At 39.6% G+C, this 22282-nt stretch overlaps 2 protein-coding genes across 3 annotated transcripts; both read right to left on the bottom strand.

Annotated features, from left to right (window-relative positions):
• Positions 1-4683: 4683 nt before the first annotated feature.
• fnta (farnesyltransferase, CAAX box, subunit alpha) lies at positions 4684-11035 on the bottom strand. The gene is made up of 9 exons (XM_071540540.1): positions 10881-11035; positions 10325-10410; positions 9788-9902; positions 9340-9444; positions 7841-7967; positions 7360-7508; positions 6786-6848; positions 6325-6490; positions 4684-6073 (listed from the first exon to the last, which is right to left on the bottom strand). Exons 1-9 carry the CDS (start codon positions 11006-11008, stop codon positions 5906-5908), a joined length of 1107 nt encoding a protein of 368 aa, XP_071396641.1. The 5' UTR covers positions 11009-11035; the 3' UTR covers positions 4684-5905.
• Positions 11036-11618: 583 nt separating this feature from the next.
• aup1 (AUP1 lipid droplet regulating VLDL assembly factor) lies at positions 11619-22282 on the bottom strand. Of its 2 annotated transcripts, none has more exons than XM_071540537.1 (12): positions 22044-22282; positions 20954-21091; positions 19918-20068; positions 18630-18817; positions 17289-17361; positions 16332-16405; positions 15793-15859; positions 15124-15234; positions 14839-14998; positions 14400-14542; positions 14034-14122; positions 11619-12825 (listed from the first exon to the last, which is right to left on the bottom strand). In XM_071540537.1, exons 1-12 carry the CDS (start codon positions 22082-22084, stop codon positions 12780-12782), a joined length of 1281 nt encoding a protein of 426 aa, XP_071396638.1. In that variant the 5' UTR covers positions 22085-22282; the 3' UTR covers positions 11619-12779. The 2 variants fall into 2 exon arrangements, with proteins under 2 accessions (XP_071396638.1, XP_071396640.1); XM_071540539.1 differs by having other exon boundaries at positions 11622-12825; positions 14839-14976; positions 15132-15234; positions 22044-22281.

Raw genomic sequence — 22282 nt, 5'->3', positions numbered from 1 at the left:
AACCCATGGTCTTTATGCTCTATGATGTCACTGCGTTCTCTAACAACCCATGGTCTTTATGCTCTATGATGTCACTGCGTTCTCTAACAACCCATGGTCTTTATGCTCTATGATGTCACTGCGTTCTCTAACAACCCATGGCCTTTATGCTCTATGATGTCACTGTGCTCTATAACAACCCATGGTGTTTATGCTCTATGATGTCACTACGCTCTGTAACAACCCATGGTGTTTATGCTCTATGATGTCACTACGCTCTGTAACAACCCATGGCCTTTATGCTCTATGATGTCACTGTGTTCTCTAACAACCCATGCCTTTATGCTCTATGATGTCACTGTGTTCTCTAACAATCCATAATCTTTATGCTTTATGATGTCACTGTGTTCTGTAACAACCCATGGCGTTTATGCTCTATGATGTCACAACATTCTGTAACAACCCATGGTCTTTATGCTCTATGATGTCACAACATTCTGTAACAACCCATGGTCTTTATGCTCTATGATGTCACTGCGTTCTCTAACAACCCATGGCCTTTATGCTCTATGATGTCACTGTGTTCTGTAACAACCCATGGCGTTTATGCTCTATGATGTCACTGCGTTCTCTAACAACCCATGGTCTTTATGCTCTATGATGTCACTGCGTTCTCTAACAACCCATGGCCTTTATGCTCTATGATGTCACTGTGTTCTGTAACAACCCATGGCGTTTATGCTCTATGATGTCACTGCGTTCTCTAACAACCCATGATCTTTATGCTCTATGATGTCACTGCGTTCTCTAACAATCCATAGTCTTTATGCTTTATGATGTCACTGTGTTCTGTAACAACCCATGTCCTTTATGCCCTATGATGTCACTGTGTTCTCTAACAACCCATGGCCTTTATGCTCTATCATGTCACTGGGTTCTCTAACAATCCAGTCTTTATGCTCAATGATGGCACTATGTTCTGTAACAACCCATGACATTTATGCTCTTATGTCACTGCGTTCTCTAACAATCCATAGTCTTTATGCTTTATGATGTCACTGTGTTCTGTAACAACCCATGGCCTTTATGCCCTATGATGTCACTGTGTTCTGTAACAAACCATGACAATTATGCTCCGATGTCACTGTCTTCTGTAACAATCCATGACCTTTATGCTCTATGATGTCACTGCGTTCTGTAACAACCCATATCCTTTATGCTCTGATGTCACTGTGTTCTGTAACAACCCATGGCCTTTATGCTCTATGATGTCACTGTGTTCTCTAACAACCCATGGTCTTTATGCCCTATGATGTCACTGTGTTCTGTAACAACCCATGACAATTATGCTCTGATGTCACTGTGTTCTCTAACAACCCATGATCTTTATGCTCTATGATGTCACTGCGTTCTCTAACAATCCATAGTCTTTATGCTTTATGATGTCACTGTGTTCTGTAACAACCCATGGCCTTTATGCCCTATGATGTCACTGTGTTCTGTAACAAACCATGACAATTATGCTCTGATGTCACTGTGTTCTGTAACAATCCATGGTCTTTATGCTCTATGATGTCACTGCGTTCTGTAACAACCCATATCCTTTATGCTCTGATGTCACTGTGTTCTGTAACAACCCATGGCCTTTATGCTCTATGATGTCACTGTGTTCTCTAACAACCCATGGTCTTTATGCCCTATGATGTCACTGTGTTCTGTAACAACCCATGGCCTTTATGCCCTATGATGTCACTGTGTTCTGTAACAAACCATGACAATTATGCTCTGATGTCACTGTGTTCTGTAACAACCCATGGTCTTTATGCCCTATGATGTCACTGTGTTCTCTAACAACCCATATCCTTTATGCTCTGATGTCACTGTGTTCTGTAACAACCCATGGCCTTTATGCTCTATGATGTCACTGTGTTCTGTAACAACCCATGACAATTATGCTCTGATGTCACTGTGTTCTCTAACAACCCATGATCTTTATGCTCTATGATGTCACTGCGTTCTCTAACAATCCATAGTCTTTATGCTTTATGATGTCACTGTGTTCTGTAACAAGCCATGGTCTTTATGCCCTATGATGTCACTGTGTTCTGTAACAACCCATGGCCTTTATGCCCTATGATGTCACTGTGTTCTGTAACAACCCATGATCTTTATGCTCTATGATGTCACTGTGTTCTCTAACAACCCATGATCTTTATGCTCTATGATGTCACTGCGTTCTCTAACAATCCATAGTCTTTATGCTTTATGATGTCACTGTGTTCTGTAACAACCCATGGCCTTTATGCCCTATGATGTCACTGTGTTCTGTAACAACCCATGGCCTTTATGCCCTATGATGTCACTGTGTTCTGTAACAAACCATGACAATTATGCTCTGATGTCACTGTGTTCTGTAACAACCCATGGTCTTTATGCCCTATGATGTCACTGTGTTCTCTAACAACCCATGGTCTTTATGCCCTATGATGTCACTGTGTTCTGTAAAAACCCATGAAAATTATGCTCTGATGTCACTGTGTTCTCTAACAACACATGATCTTTATGCTCTATGATGTCACTGTGTTCTCTAACAACCCATGCCTTTATGCTCTATGATGTCACTGTGTTCTCTAACAACCCATGATCTTTATGCTCTATGATGTCACTGTGTTCTGTAACAACCCAGGGCGTTTATGCTCTATGATGTCACTTAGCTCTGTAACAACCCATGGCCTTTATGCTCTATGATGTCACTGTGTTCTCTAACCCATGGCCTTTATGCTCTATGATGTCACTGTGTTCTGTAACAACCCATGGCGTTTATGCTCTATGATGTCACTGTGTTCTCTAACAACCCATGATCTTTATGCTCTATGATGTCACTGTGTTCTGTAACAACCCATGGCGTTTATGCTCTATGATGTCACTGTGTTCTCTAACAACCCATGGCCTTTATGCTCTATGATGTCACTGTGTTCTGTAACAACCCATGGCGTTTATGCTCTATTTCACTGTGTTCTGTAACAACCCATGGCATTTATGCTCTATGATGTCACTGTGTTCTCTAACAACCCATGATCTTTATGCTCTATGATGTCACTTTGTTCTTTTACAACCCATAGCTTTATGCTCTATGATGTCACTGTGTTCTCTAACAATCCATAATATTTATGCTCTATGATGTCACTGTGTTCTGTAACAACCCATGGCGTTTATGCTCTATGATGTCACTGTGTTCTCTAACAACCCATGGCCTTTATGCTCTATGATGTCACTGTGTTCTGTAACAACCCATGGCGTTTATGCTCTATTTCACTGTGTTCTGTAACAACCCATGGCATTTATGCTCTATGATGTCACTGTGTTCTCTAACAACCCATGATCTTTATGCTCTATGATGTCACTTTGTTCTTTTACAACCCATAGCTTTATGCTCTATGATGTCACTGTGTTCTCTAACAATCCATAATATTTATGCTTTATGATGTCACTGTGTTCTGTAATAACCCATGGCCTTTATGCCCTATGATGTCACTGTGTTCTCTAACAACCCATGATCTTTATGCTCTATGATGTCACTTTGTTCACTAACAACCCATGGCTTTATGCTCTATGATGTCACTATGTTCTCTAACAATCCATAATCTTTATGCTTTATGATGTCACTGTGTTCTGTAATAACCCATGGCCTTTATGCCCTATGATGTCATTGTGTTCTGTAACAACCCATGGCCTTTACGCTCTGATGTCACTGTGTTCTCTAACAACCCATGACATTTATGCTCTGATGTCACTGCATTCTGTAACAACCGATATCCTTTACACTCTATGATGTCACTGTGTTCTCTAACAACCCATGGCCTTTATACTCTACAGCAGTGGTTCTCAAAGTGGGGTCCGGGGACCCCCAGGGGTCCTTGAGGGGGTTCCAGGGGGTCCCCAGCAAAAAGGGGAATCATTTATTTTCACTATAATTCCATCCATAAGTAACACAATGATCGAATGTATGACTATTTTGGTCATGGGTTTCATACACTTTCTGTAGTAAAACATCTAAAAGCAAAAATCTTATCAGATGGGGGAATCTGGGACAAAATCTTATCAAATGGGGGTCCGTGGTCTAATTTGTGTCAGTTTAGGGGTCCTTGATGTGAAAAAGTTTGAGAACCACTGCTCTACAGTATAAATTCATCATCATTTCTCCTATGTTGAAGAGTAAAAGTAGGAGTAAATGTTCTAAAAATACTCAGGAAGGAAAGCATAGATTGAAAAAAAGAACTCAGCAATGCTACTCAAATATCAAGTATCTAGAGAAGTTGTAATTACTTACTTTCAGCCTCGTACTGCTGGCACACTGACTGCTTGGTTAGAAACTGGAGGGGATGGGATTTGTGTTGGAGTGTCACCAGGAGAAGCAGCTGCATCTAGTGGTGTGAAGCCATTTTCTAGCTCTAAGGGAGACCAGGGGGCATGAGGTTGCAAGTGTTCATGAGCTTAGGAGCTCGCTGGTTGGTTCTGTTTTCCTCCTGGCAACCTGGCTCCACAGATCAGAGGGCAGGGGAGAACAAACCATCCATCCAATAACTCCAATACCCGGAACATGGCTCATTTAAAGCAACACACTGGGCCATGGTAGTGTTGTGTAGGGATATAAAGTTGGAAAGGGGGAAAGTTTGTTATGTAGATCATTGATCAGAAGGTGCATGCAGCAACAATACAACTTTATCTCATTTGCATCATCACTGGCAACTTAGTAACAGATTTGCAAATGGCTCCAAGTATATATACAAACACTTTTATTTTCCATGATGCTTCAACCCTCCCAATATAACATGGCTATTCCATGCATTCTCCACCCAATAACACCAAAATGTTCCGTTCCAAGATTGTGACGAGTGGGTTTCCATGCACACAATATTCCAGTTAGTCTTATTGGAGTAAGCTGTTAAAATGTGTCTTCTTAAGCCACTTATAAATATCCCTGTATACATGAAGAAAAAGAAAACTCCTGATGTTACCGTGAAAACTGAACTTGTAGTTTACAGAAAAACAACAGGATACACATTTGTCTCAGAATGCCCACTAATATCAGTATTCAGGTTTCAACTAAATAAGATGTTTACAGTGTCTCAAAAACTGAATACTTGATTATCCTGACTATTGGAATATTAGTGTGCATGCAAACACACTCATAGTGATGTTAGTCATCACACATGGCATGGCTATGAAACTCAGAAATTATTGATAGGTTTATATGTCTAAACAACCTATGGCTGTAAGGTTAAAAGAATAAGTGAAAATATGCACTTGGTAATAATTCTAAAGGTGCTAATCAACAGAGTTAGTGATGACTGCTGTATGAAACTGAATATGTCTAGTTATCTGGGTCCACATCCATTTGGCTCCTTGATTTCTTTGACACCTCTATACAACCAGTTTGTATTACGTTACTGTAGGACACACCAATACCACTTTCTTACTGCCAATATCCATTCAGACTGCTATACTTTTAAAGTGTCAGCGAAGAGTACTGAGTACTGATCCGATTCTTTACTTTTACTGAACAATATAGTCCTAGACCATTAGTTAGAGGTAAACAGACAAAAACAATTAAGATACAATCCATTTTTCTCCATTAGAAAGCTAACATCCTATACATGAGAGATTCATGTTGCTTTGCTTTGATTTCTGACATGTTACAAGCAGCTTTTGATATCAGATTTTACTATTGGGGAGATTCCCAGATATTTCACCTCAATGCATCCATAACTTTAGTGATCCTGTGTTATTGGTTATTTTGAGAAATGTCAGTACTACACCTCACAGTAATTTACAGTAAGATCGAGCTGCATGTGCTGGCTCTGCTGAGAGTAACGATGATGCGGGACAACAGTTGGAGTGGAAACGGTGTTTGCCTCCCGGACGCCTAGCTGAGCTCCTGCTGCCCAGATGCTGGGGCTGAAGGTTCAGGGCCGTCGGCCAGGGGCTCGCCGGAGGTGGAGCTGGGTCCATATTTGCTCTCTAAGGAGCGGCCCAGAAACAGCCAGTACTCCTTCCGGATGGTGTCCTTCTCCTGCGCCAGGAGTTCACAAACCTTTGGAAGAGGAGAAACAGAGGGAGGGTGAGGAGACGTAACATCAGTGGCACCAATTCAGGGTTCAGGTTTTAATGTCTCAGAGCTCTGCAAGGTGTATGTTAAGATGATCCTCAGAACTTCATGATGGGACTTTCACCCATCATCATCCATTTCTCTGAATCCTACAAATCTAGATTCCCCAGTGAACATGTATTGGAGAGATATACACAATCCTCACTGATGCATTTCCCCTTAACAAAAGCACTTACCTCTAGAGCCCTGCTTAAAGTTTCTTTTTGATTGTTGTTCTCCAAGGCATCCTCATAGCAATCGACCAGAAAGGCTAAAAGGTAAGGTGAGCAGTGCGTCTCCTTCAGCTCCAGCACCTGATCCACCAGGCCCGGGTGAGACGACATGCCTCGATCTTGCAGAATGCTAGGGAAAACGAAGGGAAAATGGGGATACCATGTCAGTGAGGTTTTCCATATTTGATTGATCTTTTCCAATTGATTCTCATCTCCTGGGACATAAAAGCGGCATACATCAATGTCAAACTTCAGTGTGATTCCACTTTAATAAATCCAAGTCAAACAGACTGATTTGGGATTGGTAAATTCACAAGTCAGAGAGGTTGTTAACGTTTAGATTTTGTTCCATGCAGATTTCTTGGGATTTAGAAACAGACCACAATTCATTTTGATGTTTTGCCTTCATCTGCTTAACATCTTACCCTTTCAAATAGTTCCATGCGCTTTCATTGTGGGGAGCCTTCTTGATCTGGCTCAGACAATACCTTGACCAAAGACAGGAAAATAGTGAGTTACTGCAAAGAATTATTGGTGACAATTGGTACCTCTATAATGTTTTTGCATCTTAGTTCAATATATGATATCTTTCACCCACTATCTGGCCTGAAAATATATATTTTGGCAAATAATTATGGGATATGATGTTTAACCCCCCAGAGAAAATAGTTATTTAAATAGAAAAAGTAATTTGACATTCACTGAAATGTCTCAGTTCAAGAATGTCTTTGTATATCAGGTCTGTTTTAGATCCCCCTTTGGGAAATTCTGACCACCACTTAGAAAAGACTTAGAAAAGAAAGGTATCTTAAATGGCTGGAACACTAGATCCCCCCCAAAGCGGTACATTTTTTTAGGTTAGTATTTTGGATTTGTGACACAGCGTGCTAGCTTGCATAAAACACTAAAACTGGGTCACTTGGACCTCTGAGCAGCAACTTGAAAAATGCTAATTAACTTTATGTCCTCATCTCCCAAATCTTTACTGAATGTACTCACTGAACCTCTCGGTCCAGTATGGCTGGATTGGAGAAGCCTGTAGTGTGGGAAATGACAAAATGCCTCTGATTCCACACAGAGTTATTCCTCACGTCTTCTTCCAAAAGCTTCTCCACAAACTCCAGCTCGTCGTCCCAGAGTTTGTACTCCTGGAATTTGGATAAGACAAACGTTGGCAAAGTAGTCACATCATGTATTCAGGTGAATATCCTGCTGGCAGAAGACGGTTAACAAGAAAATTGACCAGTTCTGACCAAAGAAGGAATGAAACAATGTGCCGGACAGCCAACCAACCAAATAAATACATGAATGACTCCAGAGAACACTCTGAACCACACTTAAAGGCGGCCTGGCAGAGCAGCTCGCTGTGGGCAGAAAACTGGAACCTAGTCCTCGTCTTCCTTTCATTCTGTGGTTCTGACGTGGGCCGGCTAACATTTTCCAGCCAGAGTCAAGCTCTTATAAAAGCCGCAACACCTACCTGGATGACCCACTGTCTGTGCTGCCAGGCGTGGTAGTTCTTCGCATCTTGACTGAGAATGTCTGCGATGAACTCCAGCTCCTCCGAGGGATCGTTCAGCCACTCCACCACCATGCGTCTGTGATGCCTGGAGTGAGGAGTGAGGAAAGCCGCTCTTATTTGCAGCCCAATTAATCAATGATTTGATTAAATTATTTTAGAAATGTCCTGCCTCTCCCTCTGTCTATCTCTCTCCTCTCTTCCTCCACTTCTTTTCTTTCTCCCACCTTTTCCTAGATTGTCTATTACTTAAGGACTGTGATTATTGCTCTTCTGTGTGCAACCAACTGTGCTGCTCCTGCCTCCGCCAGTGAGCCTTGATGTCAACAGGACTAACCAGGGTCCTCGTACATCACCTAATTAATCCAGGCTAATAGGATGTCAGTTGGTTCAAATTATCTTGCTAAACCACATTCAGCTAACTCAGTTCCTTGAACGCAGGCTGCAGATTGATTTGTTAAACTTGAATGTAGTTCTCTTAAATATCTGTGCACTCCCATTTTTAAAATAAAGGGAACATGATTAGAGAGTCAAAACAATGATCAGCAATCACACACCGGCTGCACGGCACCATGGCTTAAAGAGACAGCACCTTTTTTACTGCAGCTGATTGAGAGTTAATAATTGAGACTATGAGGAAGGCATCTTATATCTAAAAACATTAAGGCAACACTGCCAAAGCCTCTAAATGACAGCGTAATCGTGGCAGAAAAATGCACAAATTAAATGTGTAAGTAGGTCATTTACAATTGCATCTATAGCCCATATCGCATCATGGTCGTTTCCTATACACTAAATATTTTGATCTATTTGCAAGGCTTATGCATTTAAGTTGTATAAAAGTTTACACTAAATTGAATGAAGTAATTCTAACTGTAATGAATTGCCATTTCTGAAATTGACTCAAAATATATATATATACAATTTGTGCTCATGATGCCAATTCATTTAAAATTATTTATTATTGCTGAAATGACAAATTTCCCTCAAAGTGAAATGATTAAATTCTATATTATCTGGTTCCATAGATCCAATAACAATTAAACATCTTTTTCTTAGTACCGCATTTTCATAGTAAAAGTGTCAATGTTCATTTTTTGCGTCTATATAGGTATATAATTCTTTCCATTGTAGAAACTCAACTGAACCTGTATCTTTCAAACACCAAACAACCTTGGCGACCTCTCAGGACCTGTTCTCCTCTAAAAGCCTGTCTAATTATAACAGCGCCTTGATCTATTGTCACCTCTGTAAGGAAAGGAGCAGCCATGTCTGGAAATTAATTCATGGATGGGTAAGTTTAAAAGGCCTGGTCATAATCTAGCTGACTAATACATATATAGTACATATACACTCTATGTACTGTACATGTAGTTAAGACCCTAATCATGACAAACTCAAACTCTCTTGTTTAGCATCACACAATGAATGGATAGACATGCGACTTTGCCAGCACTCACCAGACTTGGTAGTTTTTGGGCTGCTCCTCGATGATGGCAGTGATGTACCTCATCTCCTCCCTCAGGTCCTTCTCTAAGGCTTGCAGCAGCACTCGCCTGTAGTGCCTGCACATTCACAGAAACACAAATTCTGCTGTATTTCACAGACGACATTTTTAAACGTATAACTTTGTTCTGTTTAATGAGCTATTCCACGATTGTATGCACATATCAGTGGAACCACAACATTAACAAAAATGTATTGGTCTTTGATAGACATAAAGTCATCAGTTAACAAACTATGATACTAAATAGATAATCAACTCTAACTCTGTTATTAAACAAGCTATTCAGAATATCAGCTTAGCAAAATTGCTGTTGTTCCCCATTAAGTTGTGAAAATGACACAGTGCTAAGAATAAACTTTTTTTCCATTCTTTTCCATTGTGTAAACATGCAGCATGCTCACCATACTGTGTAATTTGCAGCATTTAGCTCAATGGCCTCAGCTGTCAAGGTGAAAGCCCGATCGCTTTTTTCATCATTCTTCAGCAACGCACGGAAATAGTCATAAACATCTGAGACTGTGGGAGAAACACACAACACAGGTTATAAAATCAGAGTCTTACCAACATAGCTGCACTATTGCCAATTTTCAGATCAGTCTTATTCCACTGCAAATATGGCCTGCATGTCTTCTAGTGACTATTTAGGGACACTGCTGTAAGTGTTTTAGTTGTACAGTTTTCTGAGGATACTTTCCATAAATGAAGGTTGGGAGAAACCTAACAACCAAATGTATTTAGTATGCATTATTATGTTTGGACTTTCAAGTAGAGCATATTGTACACTGTCGTTTAACTGAAATGAACAGCTAATATGAAGGATAGCAAAAGCTCTTCTCAATTGTCCCATCTGACAAATTGCAACATATTTATAGTCATTTTCCCCTATAAGCCATGCCGACTTGATCTGCAAGTCTACTGACTGACATAAACAACCTTACACTTGTCAGAGTAGGCAATCTTCACAACAGGATTTGGTCCATCGTCTTGAGGAACAGGCTCCAAGTCTGCCCACTCTTTCCTGTCTCTAAAACACAGATAAATAGGGTTGTTACTGATATTGTTATTTGATGAGGCAATCTTATCTAGTGCAGGTTGCAGTACTTACTAACTACACTTAGTTAAACATGGTAAAGAGCTCATTCTAAAAGTACGTATGCATACGTTTACATAGGACTAAATTATAGTGTTTCTATAATTTAGTATAGAAAAAGTATACGTTAGTGTTTCTTTCATTTTCATATTTCTTATAGCATGGCAAGTATTTGAATGAATAAAACCTAAGTCATTGATAGCATAAGTCAATTGCCAGAAGTTACGCTCTAATTAATACTTTCACTGACATTAGAGCCAAGTTAGCTAGCTAATTTCTGAGTTTTGATCTCACTGGGTGTCAGCTAACGGTAGTTTTAGTAATACCAACTAAGTAGCATTAACTAGCAGCCAGCTAGCAGCTAGCCACCCAGACACTTGGAGGAAACGTTAACAAAACGTTACCTGTAAAAAACATATCGAAATGGATCTCCAGCATAATCGATATCTGGGTCTCCTTCCACCTCCACGTCCAAATCTTTGTCTTCTTTCAGCTCTAGTGATTCATTTGAAGTTTCCTCAAGACCTGACATTGCTAACCTGCTAGCTTAATCGCCTCTGTGTTCCGTGATTGAAAAATAACGTCACTTCCAGCGTGCTGTAAAGCTGCCTTTAGGTACTGTCGGAAATATCGACATTCTGACACGAGCTTCATGAACAACCATCAACTCAGCTAAGTGCCTATGACTGAAAAAGTTTGAATTTTCTCTCATATCCGAGTTGCCGACGTGTGATGTTTAGGGGGCATGGGTCATGGATGTTGTGTCTACAACTGATGGTAAGAGTAGTATATTTTATTTTATCATTATGTTAGTTGGCATTCTGAGTAAATAATTTGTGAGGGTGTAGCCTATTGTTAAAGTTGTATTTCACTCTTTGTTTATCCTTTATTCATCACTTATTTTTTATGTTTAATTAAATCATCAATTACATAGCTGATGCGCATTTTCTCTTCATTCTGCTGCTGCAGCAGCTCAAAGTATGTCTGCACCGTTTGATATTTTTAAATAAAATCACGGCCACCAAAAAGCTACTTTTGCAACAGGCACTATTTCTCGACCAAAACCCCTTTAATGCACGACATCATTTATTTGCTACTCGTGACCTCAGAAGTAGTGGTTTACAAAGAGGACTTGAAGGCAACATCAAATTCAAGTTCATCGTTGAAGTGATACTGTATGTAGTCAGTACTGTGCTTGTCAGACCATAGCACCAACCCTCTAGTCTGCATGTGTAAAGCATTTCCATAACTGTAATTCAATGAGCAGATAATCTGTTTGTTTCTACAGATATCATACTGACTTGTGACTTGACTTTGAGCTGTTTTGCTAGGATTTGAGATTTACCCTTTTGACTTGGAACTTGCTTCAGACTTGTAAACTAGGACCAGTTGTGACTCCAGCAAGTCATGGAGCAATGACAAGAACAACTTCCTCTACATCTATGCTGCTTGTTAGTCAAAAGTATACTGTGTTACTGTCTATTCTTAAAATGTATTTATATTTTCAGAATCATTATGAAGCACAGTTTTTCATATTTGTAGCCTAATTCATGGTGTGTGAATAACTATTATTCACAATTGTCTTGGACAATTCAGTTGTGATTTGTGGACATTAAAACCTCTCTCCTACAACTAGAGAAGAGGGCAAAAACCCCAGACAATGTTCTGTTAGAGAGAGATTGTGGAATAGATGACTGAGCTTCAAAGGCCCAGGAGGAGACTGGCTCCCTGGCTCCCTCTCCTGGCAGGATTTGGTTGTTGTCTGGTGTAGGTGAACATTGGAAACTATACAGAAATATCACAGTAACAAGCTCTTGTATTTATAAAACTGATATTCAAATTAAAAAAATCAAATGCAACTCAGATTAAAAAAAAAAAAAGGCTTTTAAACTACATTAACATTGTGACGTTTGAATCAGACAGATTGCAGACAGCAACATTGGGGAGAACAAATGTCTTACATGAAATAATTTCTTAAAAGCTAGGTCAAGCTGAACTTTATTTTCATCGACGACTCTGGACATTATAAAAATAAATAGATGATTCACAGTCAGTGGATCGTAATACAAATTGTTATCAAAATTATGTCTTAGCCAGAATGAAGAATTAACACATGCATAATCACCGTTCCATTGACTTATACATGTTCAGAATACTTGTCCCCAGTATTTGTGATTAACAAAATCTGTTTTCAACAAAATCTGTTGACAAAATATGAATTCACCATTCAAATTAGACAGCTATGCGAGTTTGATATACTTCTTTCCGACGAGGTTTCAGTGATGGCTTGACCCAAAACGTGTTCAGTGACTGTCTTCTCGATCCAATCCGTGTTTTTCAATGTAGCGTCTGGATGAGGAAAATACAAAGAAAACAGAGTTAGTGTTTCAGGAGAATTTATTTGAAAGATTTATCAGGGTTAAATAAAAATAGAAAATCTGTGGGTACAAATGTCATATTGTACAGAATGTCTCTATATACCAACAAGTCATTACAGACATTTAACATATTTTTAACTGCTTCCTGAGTCATTACTGTAATAAATAGCTTGGTCATGTGAAGACAAACAAATCATTACCACACCACTAATAGCAACTGTAAAACTTTAACCTGCTTTTTGTTCAACCCGCTACATATAAAAAGGGGCTTTTCACGTATAATACATCCAATTCTGTTTTCTCCCACCATTTGGTGTAATTGGTTCACCAAGGGAGATTTTTTATTGTGGTCTGTTTGTTCATCAGATTTTTCTGTGTCATTTGATTTGAACTTATTAACATGAAAACACCATGTTCTAAACTGTAAACAACACTAACAACACTGCAATACCCAGAAATCTTGTAATGTAAAGTCAGTAAACTGCACACAGCAGCTCATGTTTACCAACCCGGCCGCTCTGTGATGCTTTATACAGAGGAAACCAAAGAGACGAGGGAGACAAAAGATCTGACATTGGCGAGTCCAGCTTTCTGCTCACTGCTTTAAATTCATCACTTCCAGCGGGTGGAGAAGTGTTCAGACCCGACACCGTCATTTATTTTGGGCAAATAGGGTGAATCTACAGGGTCTCAATTAGGGGAGATGTGACACTCTTCCCTGCTGCAGCCCCAATTTGCGATTCAGGCTGCTAAGACAGGTGTATTTTTACATAAAAATCCTGCCTGGCGCAGCTTTAACTCTATATGGAGTTAGTATCATGCGGCAGACAACACCTGAAGAATGAATTCAAACTCATTAACTCTCAAACCAAATTAATTTTGCAAACCTGTTCACAGATTTGGCTCAGTTGTGAGATGATGAGTATAATGAAGCAGCTTTGTTTTTCTGAGGTGTCCCATTAACATGAACTGAAAGGACCTGAGGTATTTTCAATTAGCTGTTTGTTGGGAAATGTTTGCTCAGAACAACAGTTGAGAGACTGAAGGAACGTTTCATTCCACTATCAGCAGCTGGCCCTATATGCCTTTTCTGCTGCAATACTGTTCACATAAATATTGCTTCATTAAAAAACAAATCTGTTTTCTGTATTTGACATTGCCAATAGCAGAAAAACTCACCTTCTTGCAAAATTATACAGCGCTTCTTTCCTCTCTTGGAGGGACAAATGTCTGTCAGCTGGTGATTTCCCAAAAGATTTGGCAGCAGGCTGTGGATGAAAAGAGAATGGATTTGCAATTACAAAAAGCTACATGGACTGCATTTAGACACATCAATCAAATCTATTACAATGTGTGAGGACATATGTAAACTACAATTCTACAACCTTTACTTTCTCCCAGGCACCTTACAATGCCATAATAATACTCTACTCAATTCTTCTGTTATTCAAATTTCATATGTTCACATAGTTCATTAATTGGGACCTAAATGATCCTTCCCCAGGTTAGAGAGCTCAGAGGCAGCAGCCTGTAGAAAGTCCAAACCTTGATGGTGGGAGTGGGACCAGATGAAAAGGAGGAGGAGTTCCTAGAAGGCCCAAACGTAGACGTCCCGGTTGCTTCCATTGGAGCTTCCTCCGAGTTCTCCAGCAGATTGGTTATGGTGGTGTCGACACAATTGGTTTTCACTGCACACAATCCAGAGACAAAATCATTTCAATTATCAGTTGTTTTGACTAAGGGGAAATGTATCTATTATTTATAAATAAGGTCTCTTCTTGTCATAGACGTCTGCAGTGAAATGTCCAACATTTATGGGAATACTTGAAAGGTTCATATGGGAATGGGCTATTTCAGGATGAATGGGCAGTGTAGTGTCAAAGCACAAAAGCCACAGGTTACTCAAGGATAATGACAATACATCCAAGCAGGGAGGGGTAGAGGGGTTATCATGGTGTAAAAGTGCACTATATTTGTGTCATACCTAAGTCCCTTGCAATGACATTCAGTGGGACATCAGGCAGGACGTCCTTCACCTGCTGGGCCATTTTAATAATCCTGTGATCCTCTGCTCCTGAGCTCGGTACCATGAAACCAAGGGAAATGGAGCCAGGTCGGACACCTAGGTTTGGCGGGGGGAAAAGCTTGTAAACACACAAGAAATCCCCCAGATGTTTATAATAAATCATAAAATACATGCAACAGAATCCTCCAAAGTTTCTAGTACTATATACACAGAAGCAGATGCAATGTGCGTTTATTTGTTGACTTGCTTACTTGTAGATGTCTGCGGCACGGTGTGTCTTTTCCTTTTGATGTGCTCCGCTTTATCAGCTTTAGTGATCTGGGTGGAGACCAAGCCGAGTTCACAGGCTAGGAGCTGAAGAGGAAGACAATCAATGATCACTTTGAATAGCGGACAACTGTACCTGCACTCAATTGTGGGAAATGGAAAGTTCAGAGTTTTAAAGGAGAATATCTGAGTCCTTTTAGTCAATTCAAAAGCCACTTGTTCTGGTGTTTTGGTTGTTGATGTATTGGAGGCAGAAGCTGTCAGTATATATTAGCAATATTAGTAAAAGTCTGAAAGACTAAAGAAGAGTGAGAGAGAGAACATCCCACAATATCAAGCAATATCCTAATTCTGTCATTTATCTTACCTTTCATGCTTGTTCTACTTAACCCAATGTAGTTAGGCCTACTTAGATTGTAATATTTCTTCTGGAGTTGCAGTCCAGTCTTTCTATTGATCACTCTCTTTCCACTGGTTGTGCTGGACAGCTGTTTAGAGAGGGCTCTTGATGTAGGTATTTCACATTTATGGAAATTACTAAACTACACTAGCAAATAACACATTTTCAGATTTTGTATTTTACCTTTATAAATCTGAGAGCAAGGTGGTGAAGGTGTGTAATCAAGTGGCAAACAGTAGTTTTACCTCCTGGACTTTGTTGGCAAACTCCTGCATGGACTCGCCCTCTTGTCGGGACACTGGTGGGAGCCAACTGGGAGAAACAGCGAAAAACAGAAAAGCGATGGGAGAAATAATTCTGACAGCAATTATGGCAACAGGGATGTGAAAAATCAGCCAGTAAAGCCTAAACTTGGGCCTCAGAGCTTTAAATCAATTACTTATGACAGCAATTTACTTAGCAATGAAGAATGTTTAAATGTTGCTGAACGCTAACCAACATTAAAATACTGGCTAGAGAAGACCATTTTGGCTGAGCCTGGGGTTGTTACTATTACAATAACAAAAGTGTTTTCATCAGCTTTTGTTTTTTCGTACAGCTCCAGGAGAGCTCAATAGCTTGGTGGTTGCAGTTTCTCCACAAAATCACTTCAGCTTTCAAAAATTACAAATGAAGCAGGTTCTAGTTCTAGGTCCAGTTCTAGTGTGGGACTTTATCTTGCTGAGAAATATGACACAAGTGAAAAAAGCAGTTGATAGAAATAATGATACAAATTATTTAGTACCTTACATGATACACTGTACATGGAGCAAAAAATGTCCACAAGAGTTCCATCAGCCAGCTGGACTCTGGTGTGCTCTGTGGACAGAGAAAACAACATCAGCTCAGTGGTATTACTGTATAGCATTACAGTGTATCCTGAAACGCCCTACATTCAATTACATATTCCAGGACAGTTATGCAGGGACTGTGGACAAAGATAGCTGTGGTTCTTCAATAGTCCTCGATTTTAAATCCATTGTCACCGTGTCATTTCGAAAAGTCAGAAGTAAAACGATGGAGAAAAGTTTTCAAAAAGATACTTATGTAATTCTCTGTACGTCTCCTGCATTTTTCATTCGTAACAGAGTTTGATGTATAACTTATTTGTGGTTTGAGGCATACACTGACTTGGGATAAGTCTGTGAATGTGTGAAATGGTTTGACATTTCGCAACACAATCCTGCAACAATTTCGACATATCTTCACTGACTGAACATGCCCAACTTCAGCCACTGCTGTACACAGCACCACAGGGCAAAATTAATTCTCCGTTCTAATTACTGAGACAAAGAAATATGGCTTGATTCAATTTCTGCAGCCCACATTCATCATCTTCCTATTACTTCCAGTTTTTCTGTTACTGGAAAACTGGTATATCAAACACAAGGCTTTTCAGGATGCATGCAACCATTCAAATCCACTATAAAATGTGTTTCACTGAAATATTTTATAGTTCATTATCTCATTTTATGCAGTCACTTTGTTTATATCTGAACACGTAACTGCTTCTCCATGTACTTGGTGCATAAAGTGGAGTCTGATTTTGAACACAGAATTCAAGATCCAAGCCAAGTCAATGCCATTAATACAGTATATTAGCAATAATTTGGTAATGGTATATTATTTAGGCATCCGTTCCCTGGACCCCATTTTATATATTCTATTTTTTGTGTTACAATTCAAGTTTAAATGACATTACCAATGCAAGCAATGGTCTCGTCACCCGTAAGGCCACAGGCTGAATGGAGTCAGTCAATGAGAAAGGCCAAGAGCTGAGGGGGAAAAAGTACAGTCAGTTGATGAGTCTGTATCCTGTTGAGAAATAATGTTGCAAAATCATATTTTCCTTTTTTCAAAGTTTTAAAAATGCAACAAAAACAGAAATCTGAGTTCAGTTTGTCTCTCTTATAAAAATGAAATATGGCTAATAGTTATTAAAGCTGAAGAGTGGGAGTGTAGAATAAGTTGGGTAATAAGGCTGGGTATTATTTGTAAATTTTTCTTACTGATAATTCGCTACCTCTACTAAATTAGGTTTTCAACACTTTCAGTGAATGAAAAGATTTGAATATATTCTATATTTTTCAAAGAGGCAGGTATTTACCACTACAAATGAACATTTAATGGATTTAGAAACCATGTAATGAAGCAAACTGCTGCTGAGATGGTGCACTGAGAGGAGTTGAGGTAGCTTAGGAGGACAGATAGGGGATCTCATGTTATCCCACCCAGATCTGGTTCAAATCGTAGTCAAAAATTCCTAATGTAAATTGAATTTCAGAAATCTGCAACACCAACATCACAATATACTTGATCTTATTGTAAGGTGCTCTTCCCAGCTGTTTTACATTTGAGTGCATCTCTGGGAGAATTCAACTGCAGCTGCACTTGGTTCTCAGTTTCTCAGCTTAGAGACAGAAACGAATACATTTAGCAGCAGTTTTCGTTTCCCCCTACTAATTTCCCTATTGAACTCTACAGGGAAATTAGTAGGGAGAAACAACTGCCAAAGTAATTTATCTTCATTCTGAAGCTCTGTGGCAGAGGGATAATGATTTGTGGCTGGCTTGGTGAATCATTTTTTTTTCTTCACATCCAAAGTCATCAGTATGGAGCCAAAATATTTAACATTGTCTCTTTGTCCTGATACTTATGGAGCTCAAACTGTTTTTCCTGTGTCTAGGACTAATCAGATAATTACTGGTGAATACAAACAAATGTCCAAAACCAGAGAACTAAACTGAACTGGGAGAAATGGTAAAGATAAGAGCATTTATGGGTTGTTTCTGGAATAATGTTATATTTTCTCAGTCACAACAACAAATTGTGTGGGTCTACATGTCATTCATTGTCTCTGGAGCAGCTCCACATTTTACATGTTATACATGATGACATTACAAATGGAAGTCTTAGCAGGTGTCTGCGTGTATTGGGTCGTTCCTACTCACAAATACTAAATGGACTGTGCTAGACGTCAGGAGTGAAACACCAGTTCTTATAGTGAGTGGTTTTATCCTGTAATAAAAACACTGGCACCGACCTGAACTTGAGCAGGCCAGCACGGCCGTTTGTGGTGTCCTCTTCAGGAAACAGAAGCAAAGGTAGGGTGCCTTCAGTGGAGCAATACCTCTGAAGAGACTCTCCTATCACTCCCTGGCCTGATGCTGAATGCATTTCCATGAAGCCTCTGGCCCAACACACAAAACCTGTGGAGCCCTCCAGCTGGGGCTAATGAGCGGAAACAGACACAGCCAATAACACTCAGCAGGCCAAAACCATGTAGTGTACAAGTGATTTGTTCTTTTGTGGAGAGCCTGAAGAGAGTTGCAGGGTGCACACACCTACAGTTTGTTTTCTTTAGTCCGAGCCAGAGTGGAAAAGTTGACTTTTGGCTTTGTTTAGGTTCACACTGCCCAATTACAAACAAACCAGGGCTTGTAAACAAAAGTCAAATGGACCGCAAGTAGACAGTTTTGGTAACCTGGCATCCCACCATGTTAGAGATTTTGCCAGTGCTAGGAGGAGTCCAAACAAATCTGATTCCAGTCCCTGTAACTTTAGCTAAGCATAGTGGACTTGTCTGTGGTTTTGCCATGATTTACATTCAAAACCAGTTAAGAAACAGCTGAATATGAGCATCATTCCAGACTGCGGTTTGCCCTCGCTTCATTTTGTTTTGGCTTTCCAAGCATGAGAACAGATGTCAACATCTGTCTCCTTATACCCATAAAACCTTGCATCTTGGGGTCGTTAGCTTGAAAGAAGACCAATTTTCATTTGTTGCCACCAGAGTTCGAATGGCATTGCTCTCGCCTGCCCAAATGAACTGAACTAAAGGAGTGAACGCCCCAGAGCTCGAATAAACCAGTCCAAACATGCTTGTTGTGAACACACCCTCAAACACCCAGCTGAGCCGAGGACTTAGGGGTAAATTCCACATGAACAAATTACTGCATGTGATTGCCAGAAGGTTCTAATCTTTATCCATAAGCCCTTTTCTTATAACTTGTGTTTATTGATCACATCATTGTGTCTTGGGCTCGGACTCCTAATAATTTTCCAACAAATAATGGGGGTAAAAATTCACCTGTGTTTACAAAAAAAAGGTGTATACAAAAACACTTGTTAATGCATCTGTGGGTGGACAGAAAGGTGAACTGGTGGTTAGAGTCTTGTAACCAGTAGGTCACAGTTTCAATTCCCTACTGGCTCTAGGTAGGCTAAGAGCATCAGCTAGATGCCTGAAATGTGAAAAGCCTACATCTCGCTTTAATACAACTAACAAGTTAGGAAAAGTGGAAAATGCGTTAAAGAAGTCAAATACTCACAGTATTGCAGGGAGTCAGGAGGTTGATTATGTTGTGGTCAAACTCTGTCACATGATTGCATATGTACAGCTTGGTGTTTTTGTCTCTGGAGCGAGGGTTCTTCTGTCTCACATGCATCCCCAGGACTGAGCACATGGTCCTCACAATAAATCTAAGAGAACATAAAAACATCAACATAAACATGTATAACAGGGTAACTGTTTCTCTGTTTTTTCCTCATATATCCACTACTACTTATCCTTCTGCCCAAACTTTGACATCTAGCTAATTCATAATTTTTATAAACTGCATTCCAACTGTAAACTGTGCACAATCTTTGGGACATGTGCGCTATGACTTTTCTTTTCAATACTTTATTCTTGCATATTTACTTTTATTACCAATTACTTTCACAAAAACATAACTAGCGGAGGGGGCTGATGATGTTACAATTTACTAACATTTTGATTAAGATTTTGGCTGCATTTGATGTATTTGTATGCCTTTATCTGTATCTGAGAGTCTAAAGGGTTAAATTTGCCTCTCACACTGTCAATGGACTTTGAGTATGTAAAAATAGTGCTAGGCAGTGGGGCCTTGGGCAACTAATCAGTAATTTATATAACACACTGCCCTGAATACATTATCCATATTATGTATTATATTATTATCACTAATGACAGCAGCGGACCCTCTTGTAGCTGTAACCATTGTATAACTGCCCATCCCTATGAATATCTACTACAGCCTTTTCATTATTCCAGTAATGCCTGAAAATTACCTGGTTGTTACCATAATAAGCCTGTGTCATTATCCCACCCTCCCTACCCCTGGAGCTCTCAGGTCATTATTTTAAATTCAGGTTTCTGTCAGACAAAAACACAAAATAATGCCAGTATTTTCTGTTAATTTTAGCACGAGGCAAGATAAATATAACCAGTAACTGAAAAACATCCTAGACTAACAGATACACAAAGATTCATAAAAACTGAAGCAACCTAGTGCCAAGTCATCTTGATTTATGCTGAACACTTCAGTGTTTTTAATAAATACTTACCGTCTAACAAAACATTCTGGAAGTGCACAGCTGACCAAGAACACATGAACACCAATAAAAATCCTCAGCAACATCAAACAAAGGCCAACTGGAGAATAAATCAGCAAAAGCAGGAGAACAAGTCCATCTTTGGGAAACCTGTACAGAAAAAAATGTCAGCATTTGAGCTGTGAGTTTGACAGATTGAATCATACTACTTTTTATTTCCATTTCATAAAAACTCCTAACTGTAAATCTAATCCCCTGACACCTGCATGTAAACTACTAGAGGACAGTAAACCCCAGGGAAATACTTCATCTTGGATGCAAATATTTGCTCTGATTTACAGTAAGTATCACTCGCTCATCAGATCGATGAAGAAACAACCTAATGTCATCCACGCTCCTTCATTAGATAATCCAACATCCTTCTGTACGTGACAGGTATGAAATAAAGGCGCTTTGCTTTCATTTCAGACATGTTACACATGGCTCTTCGTAAGAACTTAAGTGCTGGAGAAAATCTCAGATACCCGACATTAGCCCGGTTCTGGTCGACTCGGTACCGAATTAGTACCATTATCTTACTTTTCAAACAACAAGGTCAGTCCTCAAAAGAAAATAGAATATTATAGATTACTCAGCATACCGAAAGGTGTACCTAACTAATATGACTTACTGACTTCACATAATGGCTTCAATTTAACGTTAGTATCGTTAAGTCTACTTACGCATAATGACTACGTTTTCAACTGTCCAAGAGAGAATGCCGCATATATAACGGCAGCGAAATTAGCTAACGTTAGTTGAAGTAATTATAAGTTAGCCGATGACAGCGCTATGCAGTATGTTTACGTTAAGGTCCGGAGCGTTTCGCACAGTTGCATTAACGTTAGCGTTAGCTCGTCACCGTTAACCGTCACCTGGCTAGCTAGCTAATGTTATATGTTTCAGAAATTTAGTATCGCCATGCTTTAATAAAGCTTTTACTGATTAACATTAGCGCTAGATAGCGTTAGATTTTTTTTAACCTACTGGGTTATACAATACTGTAAGTGTAGTTAAAGGTTAGCTGGATAGCTAGCTAGCTAGCTGACGTTAGCTAACTTACCGACGAAAGTCAAACATGTCTTCAATCCCCCGAGTCTCCATATCTGCCAGTTTGGGGGAGCCTACTGCCCTAAAGCTAACGCTAAGTACACAACAATAACTTGCTTCTTGAAAATAAATTAGTCATAACTTTCACGACAGCAGCTTTGTCATCTGGTGGAAAACTGACAGCTAACGTCGGTGTTACCCTGTCGAGCTAATGGTTCGCTTTCGAGCAGCCCAGCGGGTTAAAATGTTAGC

This window comes from Centroberyx affinis, unplaced genomic scaffold (genome assembly GCF_046629955.1).
Source record: "Centroberyx affinis isolate AG114_WGS23_722 - 3 ecotype Tasmania unplaced genomic scaffold, CSIRO-AGI_Caff_v1 ptg003667l_1, whole genome shotgun sequence".
Taxonomy (NCBI): domain Eukaryota; kingdom Metazoa; phylum Chordata; class Actinopteri; order Beryciformes; family Berycidae; genus Centroberyx; species Centroberyx affinis.
The sequence above is the reverse complement of the archived record's forward strand: the minus strand, read 5'-3'. Positions and strand labels throughout refer to the sequence as shown.

Bases quoted from the DNA above. Each gene is read 5' to 3' on its own strand.
- aup1 (XM_071540537.1), bottom strand. From the start codon at position 22,084: ATGGAGACTCGGGGGATTGAAGACATGTTTGACTTTCGTCG. The intron at 17,362-18,629 runs GTCGGTGCCAGT...TTTCCCCCTCAG, and splicing joins GCTGGCCTGCTCAAGTTCAG to CTCTTGGCCTTTCTCATTGA. The intron at 16,406-17,288 runs GTAATGTCATTT...CTCTGTCCACAG, and splicing joins CGAGACCATTGCTTGCATTG to AGCACACCAGAGTCCAGCTG.
- fnta (XM_071540540.1), bottom strand. From the start codon at position 11,008: ATGTCAGGTCTTGAGGAAACTTCAAATGAATCACTAGAGCTGAAAGAA. The intron at 9,445-9,787 runs GTGAGCATGCTG...GTGAATGTGCAG, and splicing joins GCTGCAAATTACACAGTATG to GCACTACAGGCGAGTGCTGC. The intron at 7,968-9,339 runs GTGAGTGCTGGC...TCCTCACTCCAG, and splicing joins CCCAAAAACTACCAAGTCTG to GCATCACAGACGCATGGTGG.